Source organism: Sceloporus undulatus, chromosome 2 (genome assembly GCF_019175285.1).
Source record: "Sceloporus undulatus isolate JIND9_A2432 ecotype Alabama chromosome 2, SceUnd_v1.1, whole genome shotgun sequence".
Lineage (NCBI taxonomy): Eukaryota > Metazoa > Chordata > Lepidosauria > Squamata > Phrynosomatidae > Sceloporus > Sceloporus undulatus.
The window spans coordinates 73,310,143-73,325,105 of NC_056523.1; the positions used below are offsets into that span (position 1 = coordinate 73,310,143).

The 14,963-nt window shown below is 41.3% G+C and overlaps 1 protein-coding gene across 7 annotated transcripts in view; it reads right to left on the minus strand.

The window, feature by feature from the left end:
- Positions 1-14,963, minus strand: part of RAD54L2 (RAD54 like 2) — a 117,449-nt gene that overhangs the window by 47,225 nt on the left and 55,261 nt on the right. For all 7 annotated transcript variants that reach the window (XR_006101817.1, XM_042448406.1, XM_042448405.1 and 4 more), the window contains 9 exons: positions 13,801-13,935; positions 11,332-11,564; positions 10,903-11,085; positions 10,426-10,559; positions 8,219-8,415; positions 6,656-6,998; positions 5,227-5,404; positions 3,617-3,868; positions 2,759-2,877 (listed from right to left, as the gene is read on the minus strand). Coding sequence is in view for 6 of the 7 variants with exons in the window: in XM_042448406.1 (XP_042304340.1) it covers positions 2,759-2,877; positions 3,617-3,868; positions 5,227-5,404; positions 6,656-6,998; positions 8,219-8,415; positions 10,426-10,559; positions 10,903-11,085; positions 11,332-11,564; positions 13,801-13,935 (1,774 nt within the window). In the remaining variant the exon portion in view is untranslated. The remainder of the gene's footprint in view (positions 1-2,758; positions 2,878-3,616; positions 3,869-5,226; positions 5,405-6,655; positions 6,999-8,218; positions 8,416-10,425; positions 10,560-10,902; positions 11,086-11,331; positions 11,565-13,800; positions 13,936-14,963) is intronic.

Below are 14,963 nucleotides of genomic sequence, written 5' to 3' on the forward strand. Positions count from 1 at the left end.
TTGCATGTTCAGATTTGGGGGTTTTGGCCTTTGGGTTAGGGTTCTGGGGTGGTTTGCTCATGGCTGTGATGATTTCAAAGTGTGGGGTGTGAGTTTTGCAAGTTTGGCCTTGGCTCCATGTGGGCCAGAGAGTGTGACCTTGGGGTTGCATGTTCAGATTTGGGGGTTTTGGCCTTTGGGTTAGGGTTCTGGGGTGGTTTGCTCATGGCTGTGATGATTTCAAAGTGTGGGGTGTGAGTTTTGCAAGTTTGGCCTTGGCTCCATGTGGGCCAGAGAGTGTGACCATGGGGGTGGGGGTGGTTTCCAATTGTGGCTTTTGCTCAGTGCCTGTGCCTTTTGTCCTTTTTAGGCTTGAGCTATGGCTCCCAAGAAAGCCACAGATAAAAGCGGCGGTGACAAAAGGAAGAGGGCTCCCTTGTCCTTGGAGGACAAGAGGGAAATCATCGCCAAGCATGAGAGGGGCGTGCGCTTGGTGGACATTGCCAAGGAGTATGGAAGAAACCCTTCGACTATTGGCACTGTCCTCAAGCAGAAGGAGGCCATCAGAAGCGTTGTGGCTCCTGCGAAAGGCGTGACTACGATTGCCAAGCAGAGGACACCAAAGCACGAGGAGATGGAGCGCCTGCTGCTCCTCTGGATTAAAGAAAAGGAGCGAGTCGGGGACACTGTGACCACCTCGGTCATCTGTGAGAAGGCCACCACCATTTTTGAAGACCTGGCCAGCAAGGAGGCAGGTGAAGGAACTTCTTCCCAGGAGGAGCCAGCCACCCCGGAATTCAAAGCCTCACGTGGCTGGTTTGAAAGGTTCAAAAGGAGGACCGGGATCCACTCCGTCGTCCGTCACGGCGAGGCGTCCAGTGCAGACCACCAGGCCGCCGAAGCATTTGTCATCAAGTTCAAGGCCATGATGGAGGAGGAAGGCTATGTCCCACAGCAAGTGTTCAATTGCGACGAGACGGGCCTCTTCTGGAAGAAGATGCCTCGCCGCACCTACATCACCCAGGAGGAGAGGAGATTGCCAGGCCACAAGCCTATGAAGGACCGCTTCACACTTGCGTTGTGTGCGAATGCCAGCGGGGACTGTAAGATCAAGCCCCTGTTGGTCTACCACTCAGAAAATCCAAGGGCCTTCAAGGCACACAACATTCAAAAGGACAGGTTGCCAGTGATGTGGCGTTCCAATGGCCGCGCATGGGTCACACGCCTCCTTTTCGTGGAGTGGATCAACAGTGTCTTCGCCCCGACTGTGAAGCGGTACCTGGAGGAAGAGGATTTGCCCTTGAAGTGCCTCCTCCTCTTGGACAATGCTCCTGCGCACCCGCCTGGCCTGGAAAAGGACATCCTTGCAGAGTTCTCCTTCATCAAGGTCCAGTTTCTGCCGCCCAACACGACCTCCCTCTTGCAACCCATGGACCAGCAGGTCATTGCCAACTTCAAAAAGATCTACACCAAGCACCTCTTCAAGCGGTGTTTTGATGTAACGGAGAGCACACAGCTGACCCTGCGAGAGTTCTGGAAGCAGCATTTTGATATCGTCGTGTGCTTGAAGATGGTGGACTTGGTCTGGCAGAAGATCACCAGGCGCAACCTGATTGCTGCGTGGAGGAAGCTGTGGCCTGATGCTTCTTCCTTGGAAGGGTCACAGACCGAGGGTGCTGAGCCAGGTGAAGAAGAGGTGGCTGAGATTGTCTCCATCGCAAGGTCCCTGGGACTTGACGTGGACAACGAGGACGTGGAGGAACTCATTGAGGAGCACAGTGAGGACCTGACAACAGAGGACCTCAAGGCCTTGGCGGCCATGCAACACTCGGCCGTGGATGAGGACGTGCTCCATTTTGACAGGGGCCAGGAGGAGGAGGCGGCGGGGGCATTTTTGCCAACGGCAGAAATTAAAGACATTTTGCGGCAATTCCACAATGTGTCTTCTTATGTTGAGAAGCATCACCCTGAGAAGGTGCTCACCAGCCATGCCATTGCACATTTTGATAATGTCTGCCTTAGCCATTTTAGGAACCTGCTTAAGGCCCGGCAAAAGCAGACATCCTTGGACCAGTTCTTCACAAAAGAGGGAGAACCGTCATCCAAGAAGGGCAAAGGTGCTGATGACCCTTAAAAAAAAACACCAAATTTTTTTAAAAAATTGTTGTTAAAATGGTTAACTTTGTTAAATTGGTTGAATTTTTTTAAATTGGTTGAATTTTTTAAAATTGGTTGAATTGGTGAAATTGGTTGTCTGGGTTTAAATTTGGCTATTTTGGCTGCCCCCCATCCTCCTCCTCCTCCTCCTGCCTCACTCTGAGATGCCAGGACCAGCAAAGATAAGAAAAAAACTTTTTTTCTTTATCCTTTACAAACCTTTAGAATGGACCTGCAAGTCATTCTTAAGCTCTTTAGTGCCTCAGGCAACTTTGTATTGCATTGTATTGTAGGGTACTTAGCTTAATAGGCCTCTATTCTAACTTTGTTTTGACTTGCAGGTTCAGTCTGAGGTCATAGAACGCATTAGTTATTTTCAATGGAAAAAGTGTTTCGGGTTACGAAATTTTCGGGTTACGAAAGGAATGGCGGAACGAATTAATTTCGTAACCCGAGGCACCAGTGTATTCCAAGTTGAGAAATGGAAATTCAATTAAGAACATTCCCTGAAGAAGTATTTCTTAAATAGTTTAATTCTGAGCCAATGGCATTAATTTATTTACTCTGCTTTACATTTCCCTACAGCATAGTCAAAATGCACAGAATTGTAATTGCCTCCTACCTGAAAACCAATATTTTGTCTCCAAGTTTCACACTTTCTTCCACAAGATGAAACAGCAATACCATCTTCGGTGAGTTCTGCAAGACTCCTGTCTGGTAATCACAAAGGATGTCTTTAGCCTGTGGATAAAACAGGACACTCAATACAAGAACAGAAGTACTTGTGGCTACATCACAATTCCCAAATGTACTATTCTGTAGCTCCACAGGTTCAACCCTCTTTCTTCTCAAACAAGACCAGAAACAGGATAATGGGCTTAAGTCAATCCAGTAGGTCATGTTTAAAGAGGGCACCCTTCATTAAAAAAAAAATCCTTCACATAAAATAATTCCAGATCCTCTCATAAATGCTAGCATTTCTTTGCATGCCACAATGTCAAGAGCCTCTTTACAAGAGAGAAAGGGACAAAGGATAAGAATATTGCCACACAGAGGGGCTTCCTATAAGACAATTTTCTTCCACAGATGAATTCTCTAGGTGGGAACAAGGACATATACTACCATGTGTGATGTCAGGTATCAGTGCTTGTTTGCAAGTCTATAGATTGAATGTGCTGATACAGTGGCTCCCTATTACCTGAATTTTCAGAAAAACTAACAGTTTACATGAGTGATTTTCTACTTGCACACAACAGGAATTTTGCTTCTCCTCATTCCTCCTTTAACTGTTCAGAGAGCCTCTACCTTGGGGAGCAGACTTGTAGGGCATCCAGAAGACAGAAGGGGAGAAGGAAAACTGCCAATATTCTCTGTTTTGTTGACATAAGAAAACCACAGATACAACACATACACCTAGCAGTGTGTAGGCTGCTGCAAAATAAAAGGAAGAAGCAATCCCTGGCTGGACTTCGGTACTCACCCACTCGTATGTTACAACCTGATTGGCTCTCTCCTGAAAGGGATTGAAGCCAATGCCCTGGATGAATTTGCTGTTGGTAGCCTCTCCAACAGGTGAGGCCACAGCATTGTTCTCAGTTTTTCCTTTCATTCCCTGTGTCTGGCAGCGTGAATTGGTACCAGCTGTGCCAAGGTCATCCACATCCAGGTCCTGCTCATTTGCCAAATTTTCCTTCTGCAGTGCTTCATACAGTACATCTGGATGATTCCAGATCTGAAAGAGGATGGTAGCTTACTCCAATAATTCAAAATTTCATTTATTAAACATCTTTTTTCTCTCTCCTAAGAGTAGTGTTGTTATTTATCTACAGGGGGAGGCTGCAGCCTGTGGGCTGCATGTGGTTCCCAAGCAGTCAAAACATTTTTTCAAAAGGATTTTCAAAAAATTGTTTGGCCTGTTATGCTGCCCAAATGACATCCAAAAGATGTGGCGGGCATTTCCACCAGGTTTAGAGTCCCTCAAGTTTCCAAAATGCCATCTAGGCATGCTCGTATGTCCTCTAAAGGCCATTTGGGGGCATTTTCTTTTGGCAGGATCAGGTGTGGTGGGATGCAGCCTCCTAATCTTCCATGGTTGCCCACCTCTAATCTACAACTTTTTCATAGTTGCACTATGCAAAGGACCAAATGTGTCAAGCAGTAATTTCCAAACGAGCAACTATATTACTGTAAAAAACAACATCTTTAAAATGGCATCTTAAAAATTAACAAGATGGGCTGTAATCCAGAGAAAAATATGCTTTAAACATTTGTTCAACTTTGATGTACTACAAGACACATTACCCAAGTCTATAGATGAATCAACATCACCAAACAGTTTGTGATCTATTTAATGAGTGCATGGACAGGGGTGAGGACATTAAGAGGAAAAGAAAGCCAAATAACAATGTTTTTATTTGAAAATTTGTTGTATCTTTAAAAAAAATCTCTCTTGCAAGAATATTGCATGTGTGTTTGTTAACATCTTCTCATGTCACTAATAATTCTGTGGGCAAGTACAAAGTAGTGGAATAGAATTCAAATACATAGCTGTGTTAGTATGGAAAATCAGTTTGCCAAGGGATCTTGCAGCACCTTAGAGACTAACTGAATGATATTAGTTGTTAGCACAAGCTTTCATAGGCTCCAGATTACTTCCTAAAATGCATTTAACCAAATGCATCTGAGGACGTAGGCGCAAGTCTACAGAAGCTCATGCTACCAGGTACTGGAATAAAAACACTCCAAACCAAATTACAGGCCAAACTGGTAAAATCAATTCAGGAAATGGATAATACTTCTTAATAGGAGCATAACAAAACTGCTCTTGTGCTCTACATGACCATCATTAAGACAAAACATAATATACTACACAAGAGAAACAGAACGTAATCAAAGGTACAACACTAATAACTTCACATAGGTGTTCTGACCTTTCCACACAATTTGTAGAGAATTTTTTTATTGTAATTAATTATATTTTAAACGTGTTTTAGCTGTTTTAATCATGGTTTTAAAAATATAGTGTAAGGTATAAATCCAATAAATAAGTAAACAGATAATAAAACCTGCTCCTTGCTTATTTATACGTACCTTACAACAGACACAGAAAGCTTTCAGTGGGTTTAGTCCTAGCCAACCACTATTGCCTGCATCACGAAACCGGTTCATGAACTCAGTGTAAAGAGCTCTTTGGATCTTTGACAAACGCACTAAAATAACATGTTCTTCCTTTGATGGAAGTTGAATTTTCAGCACATTATGCCCTCGCCTGCAGAAGCAACATAGAAAAGGTCAGGAGAGGGACTCCTCACTGTCTAGAGCCTCTACAACGGACTTTAGGGCAAAACATCATTTTCCTGTTCTGTTAAGAACAGAGAAAACATAGGTCACTTTAATTTACTTAAGGTTATTAACAGAACTATTGACAAGTTTACAAGAATGAGCTTTACACAATTTGACAATGCTTTATCCTAGCAGATAACAAGACATCTGTCAGTTTGTTGTTAACCAAACAGAATTTAGCTTCCAGCCACAAGACAAGGTGTTGGTTATTACTTTTAAAGCCTTACATGGCTCGGGCCCGAGTTACTTGCGGGAACACCTCTCCCTACATAATCTGCCCTGCACACTTAGAACATCCGGGAAGAATTTGTTCGAATACCATAACACTCAATTAACCACAACTTCCCATAGAGCATTACTGCCGCAGCCCCTAATTGTGAAATAGTCTGCCAAAGAGATCCGTCTTATTACCACCTTAGAAGCCTTTAAGAAGACACTTAAGACGGATCTCGTCTGGCAGGCTTATCCACCAGATTTAGTATAAGAGTAAGAGACTATGCTTAAGGCTCCACCCTGATTATGATTGTATAAATATTTAATGATTGGATATTTTAAGGAACTAATAGGAATGTGTTATTCAGTATTAGTATTTTATAGATTGCTTCTTTCTTATACATGAGATCAACCTATAGTCAAGTATATATGGTAACTTGCAGTAATTACAATATATCTGCATAGCCCCCAATGCAAAATGTTACAAAAATACATGACTATTCACAATATGGTGCTAGGTTTAATCAAACATATATCAGAATGATAATGTTAAAGATGACATTTGTGGGCTGGACACTGCATCATCTCACACAACCTGAAACGGAACTCCTAAGACTTAGTTTTCAACTCATAAGATGAATTAATCAGTCTGACAAGTCACCTATGGAAATAGTAGTTATCCCTTAAAGCTTGTGTGTGTTTAACTGCAGAGCGATTGTTGTTGTTTTTTAAAAAAAAACAAAGATAATCTTTTTAATAATGTATTTCTAAACAGAGCCCTATTTCTGTGACACAGTGAATAAAGTGGCTTCCAGCACACCCAGAACAGTTTTTAAGCTTGCAGTGAAAAAGTTTCAGACTCCGAAATCGAATTCACTGACTTGACCAGCCACTATCCAAAAGCACATAACTCAAGCCATGATTTGTTAAAAAATCTACAGGTGGGAATCTGATGCAGCCTCACCTTTGTACAAACCCCTCCAGTAGGCTATGCAGGACATGACTGCGATACCTCATAAGACGAACATCCTGAGGTGTGCTGTCAATACATTGTCCATTCAGGATGGGACGCTCAAACATGTTACTAAACTCCTGCCGGGTACCAAGAAAGTCAGGACGGACAAAGTCCACCATACACCAGTACTCGATTAGGTTGTTTTGCAAGGGGTAGCCAGTCAGTACCACCCGCCGTCGAGATCGGATGTTCTTCAAGGCCTGAGAGGTGCTTGCATGGCAATTCTTTATCCGGTGTCCCTCATCGCAGATGACTACATCTGGCCCAGGGCGGGATAAAGCCTTCTCAATTCCTAAAGGAGAGAAGGGGGTGCAGGAATGAAGGAATCTGCCATCTAATGTTCTTTATTTCATAGGAAAAATTTAAAAGAATGACAAAAATGCAACAAGACATTTGGGAAGAGAAGACTTGAAAGCTTAGAATCTATTAATAAAATTCAGGGTTAATACTTCTATATAGAGAACATTGGTTTCAGAATAACACTGACTCTCTTTCATAGGTCTACATGTGTACTGTGAAGCTTATTTCAAATAACCACTATGAAATATCACAAAAGAGGGAAAACAAAAGTAAAAAGTAAAATTAGTATAGTCTTTTTGGAACAATCAGTATAAAATCCATACAGAAAGAGACACATTACATAAAAATCTCTCAGCAAAGCAGCCATTCAGTCCTAGTTCTATATAAATATCACTCTGACAAAATATCTTTCATAAGAAAAGGGAGACTTTGTCTTACTTGGTTAATCATCTTATTAGCAGAACTAAAGAGACATTTCTAAGGGGACTTGTGCCCTGTGTACAAATATTAGTAAAAACAGATGTCTCTTGAGACTATATCACACCAGGCTCATAAATCACCACAACTGTATTAGTTTAGGAAGCGCAAACATACCGGGTAGGGATAGTCATTATCACACAGCATTTCCAGATGGCCATGGTGCTCCTTCTGTCCTGGCCTCTGTCTTCTGCATGCCAGCCTCCACTGCCTGCCTTCCTGTCCTATGCTCTTCCTAGCATGCCTTTCAGTCTGCATTTCTTTTAATTTATCTTTACTTGTAAGGTAATTGAACAATCATGACAATCCATTAAGTAAAAAATAAAGAAAAGAAAAGCAATTGGGGGAGGGGAGAAAAGCAACCTGTTTGGGAATAGCGAGGGGGGGGAGGAGCAGATGAGCAGAATCAGACCCGCTTGAACCATCTATGATTCTATGTGACCTCCTGCCTATTGGAACTGCATTGGGAGGAACTTATCACACTAATTCAATAGTGTAAAACCAGTGTGATTGGGAGGTATTGCCTGTCAGTGAGAAGGATTGCTAGACCAATGGATGGATTACAGACCAGCTACTGCACAGGCAGAGCGCTATGTGATCAGGAACAACATCAGACACTGTTATCCTGCTGTAATTTCATTTTTCAAACCCTGTGGATGCAGACCATAGCAAAAACAGTATCTCTTAAAACTGAAATGAAAACATTTTTTTTGGAGGAGACCACTAGCTCTTCACCTTTTAAGAGCTCTTGTTGACGATCTTCTTCATCCAGGTCAATGATGACAGGGCCAGTCTGTTTTTTACTTTTCTTCTTTCTTCCTGCAGCAAAGGATTTCTTCAGTGAAAGGAGACGGTACATCTCATAGCCCATCAGCAACACACCACCATCTGTCACCCAGTCAGTTACCACTTTGGCACGTGCTGCTGTTGTCCTTTAAAGAAACATAACAAAACAAAATACACAAATGAGATTGTGCTTCTGAAAGAGGTGAACTCAACCCAATAAATTCATGCTAAAACAAGATTCCCAAGTGTTGTCACCGTAAAGCGGAAAATAATTCAATCATGAAGTATCATTAACATATAGGGATAAGGTCCATTTGGTCAAGATTGGTCAGGACAGGACAAAACATAACAAAAGAAAAAGGTCAGAGCCATATGGCCATAAAAGGCTTAGGGAAAAAGGCCTAAGTATGCAAACACTAACAGGACTATAATTTGACCTATTTTCTCCCTAGTCAATGCAAGGTGGAAATCTTCACTTCTTCTATTCCATTAGCTGTTAGAGTGGTGCTGATTTGGTATGTTAACTATTAACACAATTAATTGCTGGGAAGAAGAAAGAATATGTACAGTCACTGCAGCCCCTTTGCAAAAGCTGATGTTACACTTTGGCCCTCTCCAGACGGGCCTTTTTGCAGGTACCGAGTACGTGCTAGGGTTGCCTCGAAGTGTCCTTTACAGACATTCCCTAACCCTAGCACGTACTCCCTACGTCAAAATGGTGGCGCCCTGTACAGATGGCCGCCACCATTTTGATGTGACGGCTGGGCAGTGCAGCCGTGATGTGCTCGCGCCATTACAGGGCGCATAGGGCGCCCTATTTGTGGCGCCAGAAGGAGCTCCGAAATGGAGTTCCTGTGAAGCACCGCGTTCTCGCAGCCACCAAACGGCTGCGGGAACGAAGCCGGGGAGAAAGGAGCTGAGCAGCCCCTTTCTCTCCCAGAAGTGGCTCCCTGGGGTGTCCTGGGGCATAAAGCCCCAAGGACACCCCTTTCCAGGCCGGGGGGAAGCGGCATTTGGCCACTTCCCCGAGGCCTGGAAAAGCAGCGGATCGGGGCCTCCGGGGCTGCTGCTGTGGCTGCTTAGACCCCAATCCGGCGGGGAAAGGGGCGAGTGCAGGCCGCCCCAAAGGGGTGGTCTGTATCCCGCCTTTCAGATCTTTTCTTCAGTGTTATAGTTATGTTAGCATAAAAAATCAACAGGTACATATCACAACTGGTAATTAATTTGATTAATGCACAGTGTCACAGATATTCAGGATTTGGAGCAAATTAGCACTAGACTCTTCCACATTTAACAGAACAGATATGTGACAAGTTTAACACTCTCAAGTAACAGAACTGAAAATGACTCCCAACAAGTACAGAGAAGCTTGGATAATGCCTACCCAAGGGGAAGACAGATGATTTAATCTCCTCACTGTCATTCCATCAACAAAATGAATGTAACTTTAAGTCTTGTTTCAAGTCTACTATACAGACATACCTAAATTAACAAAGCCTTGGAGAGTGAAGCTCCTTTTTACAAAGGCTTTTTATGCCTCCAGCCTCTTTTTTCCTTCTCATCCTGTCTAGCTGAAAGTATGGGGTTTTTTTTTAGCAGCATCAGCACTGGGAGTATGGTGATGGAGGGCTGGAGGAACACAAACTTTTGGTGCTGGGTTGCAGCAGCATGCCTGCAGGAAATTATACAATAAAGAGGCCTGAGCTGGGAAAGAGCAAAACCTTATTCTAGCCAACCTTATTGTAGCCATGTGTGCCGCCAGCCTATAACAGAACAGGGCTATTCTTAGCAAGTGTACTGGACTGGCACTGAAGCAACACGGTTGGCTTCCATTAATTTCTGGGTAGGCTAAGAAGTGCCAGTGCAGGACATCTGTGAACTTTATGCTAAATTCATTTGAAGAGCTCCAGGAAAGCCCATCTGCCCCACCCTTTTAGCCTTTAGGGAGCAACTAAGAACATATCACTTTAAGAAAACTTTTAAAGTAGCAAGCTAGGAGGGTTGTTTTATAAATGGTAACTTCTTGTCAACTTTAGCTGCTATATTTATTGTTTTTTCACATGTAGGGATATCTGCTCCCTTTCAGGATCAGAAGGCTGAACATTACAATGACAACAATAGGAGCAGCAGTTGCACAGGTTTTCATTCTTACTTACTTGTGTTCATCATTCAAGATATGGACTTTGAATGTGCGTGGCTGAATTTCTTTTGGGTCATAATCAGCCGGAAGGGCTTCTGGTGCTGGAAGCCACATGTTGAATTCAGCTAACCAGTTTTGAAGAGTATTTACCTATAAGAAAAATGTAGGAGTATGAAAGAATGGGACACATCAATTAGTTATATGTTTCACAATGAATCTGCTCCAGAGTCCAAAAAATATTCTAGCTCATCCTCAAGTAAATGAGGGGTGGGGGGGGGGGAGAGACAAAGAAGATCACAAGGTATCGAAGCACATCTACTTCTCAGCAACAACAGTATGACCACTTCTGAGCAATCCCCCAGGACTGGAAGAACTAAATGGCTAAAAATACAAATCAAAACATGTCAGACTTTGCTTACAAGTTTGCTTACTGTCTTCAGCACCCCACACAAACTGAATGAACAACATAAACACTTTCACTCGGACTACTTACAGGTACAATGGCTAGTACAGTCTTTGCCTCAATATGCCGGAAGAGTACATCCAAAAAAGAAATGACCTGGACGGTCTTGCCAAGTCCCATGCTATGAGCTAAGATACAGCCAAACCCACTGCTGGTTTTAAATCTCTCCAAAGACTCCACCAGATTATCATATAGGAAGCGGATGCCACCAATCTACAAACAAAGAAACAAACAAACAGATAGCAAATAAGAAGGCTCTCTTCCCTGTTTCTATGTGAAGGTGGTGGAAAGAGAGATGGACCTCCTCAGAAGATCTTAAAACACAGGCAGGCTTATATGGGAGGGTACATTCACTCAGATAACCTGAATTGGTGTATGAATCAACATTACATCAAATAATAACTTCCAAAAGGAAAGTTGCTGAAATCCTTCTGAGCCTACCCTCCAAATCTCCAGTACCTGGTGAGGCTTTACTGCCCGTGCAAGTTGAGGAGCCAAATAAATGTCCTCTTCATTTGGTGGATGGTTGATGTTGACTATTACTTGCCCCGAAGCATCCAACTGATTTAAAGCATCATTCACGTGGGCACCACTGCTCTCTTCAGTACCATCTTCATCCCCTTCATTGCCAGAATCACTGCTGTCTACAATCTGGAGGGCTTCATCTTCTCCTGAACTTAACTCTATAACTTCTATAAAACAAACAGATGTGGGAGATTATACAGCCAATCATGTTTTACCTCAACAAAAATGTAAAAAAATAAAATAAAAATTAAAAAAATTATATATTCCTGTGCTTCATACATAGGAATATATTGTAGAAAGTCAGGAAAAGTAAAAGATATTTGGGAGGGGAGAGTGTAATCATACTAACATATTTAGTTTAATATTCAGTTACTAACAAATGCTTGTATTAATATGAATGATATTGATATTACTTCATCATCCAAACATTCTCACTAATGCTTCCCTTCAGTACAAAATAAAGACTGCAAAAAAGAAAAAGAAAATGAAGACCTGAGCACATGTGAATTTTATACGCACAAAAACATGAGCATTGTTTACATGACCAGTTTATAAGCATATAATATACTATGCATATGGACAAAAATGAATTTATATGTTTATATGGGTTTATAGTTAGCAATTACTTTGTAGCAAAACAGCAGTCTCAAATATATACACAGCAATCACACTGAAGGGATTGATTTACATTATTGTTTTAAATCATGATTTACATCACCAAGAGTATTACTGATTCAAACCACTACTTTAAATCAAGTTTCACCTGATACTTCTCCCAATCTTTTTGAACTCTGAAAATCTCATGATTGCTATATATTAATTTATACCTCAGTAAAGCAGATTACAACATCTAAGGGGTGAAGCAGATCGGCAATAAGGAGTGGCTAGAAGCCGCTCCAGCCCTGATCGGACGGGGACTGCAGCAACCAGACAGCCTGCTCCTGAAGCGGGCTACCACCATGGTCCTGAATGGTTTTCGGACACTTTGGGGGCATGTGTCACGTAAATGCCACATACCTGAAGCGGCTGCAAACCGCTTTATATGGCCCATCTGTTTCTGGCCTAAGAGTGTATAGTTTGCAAAGATTTTCAGGTAACTTTCTTTTTATTAATTCAGAAAACAGAAATACAAAATATACTTATTATCCACGTAATGCTATGGATTCTGCACCAATCCATTATAGGAACACTAAGAAGCAAATATCCCACATTTAAAGCTAAATCCAATTGTCAGTCTCAAATAGAGCAGACCAATGCAAGCAACAGAAACTTAGTGAATACTTAGACAAGTTCTATTCATAAAACAGATCTACTGTAGCTGGGATTGAGTACTGGATTTAGTATTAATCTTGTTTCATACTTGCTATCGTGGTGATGGTTGTCCTTAAAACATACATCCCTACTTATACAGCATTCATTTAACCATTGATGACCATCTACGTTTTTTACATATCTGGGACTGTCTCCACCAGAACAGTAGAGAGAGGAGGCACTAGGGAGCCATATGGTTAGAGATGATGGTGGGTCTTGAACTCGGTGCTCAAAGGCAAGAGTTTAGACTGGGCTGCTGAAATGTGGCCCTTGGGGCCTCTAAGAGCCCCCAGACCCTAAAAAAATGAACAACAATTTTGGGTCTGCTTTCAGGTAATTTCTTTGCCCAGGAACTATTCTAAACTGTCCAAAACCACTCTAAAATGCAGCCCTAACCCCTCAAAGCCACCCAGACCTAAAAAAAAACCCCACGCTAAAAGAAATCAGCCAAAATGGCAGGCAGATGTGACATCATGTCATGTCAGGTGCACCAAATTGTACCAGTGCAGCCCAACAGACATGTCCAGGAAAAATATCCCCCCCCCCACACACACACGCACGCACACTCTTACATAGTTGCCGACCCTAGCTTACACCATTTGGCCTCCTCTGTTTCCTTTTTAAAAAAAATCTTTGCTTAAAAAACCCTTTTCACGTTTGAGACTGTATGCAAATGTGACAATGGCATTATTTTATTTTTATGAGACTGTAAGCTAGCATGTATGTGATAAGATTTTATCTTAACTGTTTTCTTTAAATGAGAATCATGTTAAGAAAGACATCAGTCCTGATTTTTTTTTAAAAAAATTAAAATCCAATGAAACAGAAATACTACACATACACACACACAGAATATTTATTCTCCCTGACACACTTTCATTATAAAACCATAGCTAAAGCAGCTCATCCTTAAAAAAATTACCTTTTGACATGAAAGAAAACTTGAATAAAATGACCAAAATAAGGCTTCATTAGAGCAATACATTCTAAATTATATGTTCATAAAATTATACTTTATTGTGAAAACTTGAGATCCAAAGGTGCTGCAGACCACAGTGCTGGGTTATCAAAGAAATTCCCATCCATTCTTACCATCTTTAATGCTATGGAGCCTTCCCTTCGAGTCATCCTCACTACCGCTGCTGGTGCTGTCTAGGCAGATGACTTCTTCAGCTAATACTTGAGGGGGAAGCTGAGCAACCTCTGCTGTTCTTAAAGCAATCTCCTCTACAACAAACAATAAACAGGGGTTAATGCTAAACACAGGAGGATGAGAAAACATCGACAAAATCAAATAACCCTTTCAACCTCTGGATTACTTCCAAAATTGATGGTTTCACCTTACTTAAGAATTACAGTGGGCCCTTGTTATATGCTGGGGTTTGGTTCCAAGAGCCCCTGTGGATAACAAAATCTCTGAATGCTCAAGTCCCATTAAATATAATGACATAGCAAAATGATGTCCCTTATAAAAAATAGAAAATCAAGGTTAGATATTTGAAATGTATACTTTTTTTAACATTTTCAAACCATATATGTTTGAGTCTGTGTATTAAAAAATCCATGTATAAGAAGGGCTGACTGTATCATTATTGCTGTTGGTTTTTTTATTGTTGTTGACTGCTAATTGTTGTTAACTGTGTAATTTTGTTGGGGGGGGTTGGGGCTCGTGTTGTTTTAACTGTTTTATCTTTTATTGTTCACCGCTGTGATCCTTGGAATAGCGGTATATAAATCAATTTTATTATTATTGTTCTTGTTGTTGGTTTTTATATCCCATCTTTTGCTCAAAATTAAAATTCAAGGTAACTAATTTTAGGCTTTCCTAAATTTAATACCACAAAGAAATGAATATACCTTTTACTTCTGATCTTATGGCATATTAACTTTATTTGCTATGATAACAGCAGCATGTATAGGTGCTATACTTCTTTATCCATGCACTTATGTGCTAAAAAATATCAATTTAAAGCAATATGTATATTGTCCTGTAATATAACAGCTGGAACAGTATAAATGTATGCACTGTAATAAATATATGAAAATTAATATTTATAATAATAAAATTATTTATAACATTGCAGATTTGTTCCTCTACTGAGTGAAATATTATTAAACAAAATACAGACTGTTTTCATTCACTTTCATTGTCAAGAGTTAATCCTCATTCTGTCTCCCCTTTCCTAAAAATCAATATATGCATATTGATCTTCTAGAGTGTAGGGTATAAATGGTATCCAAGTAATGCCACTTAT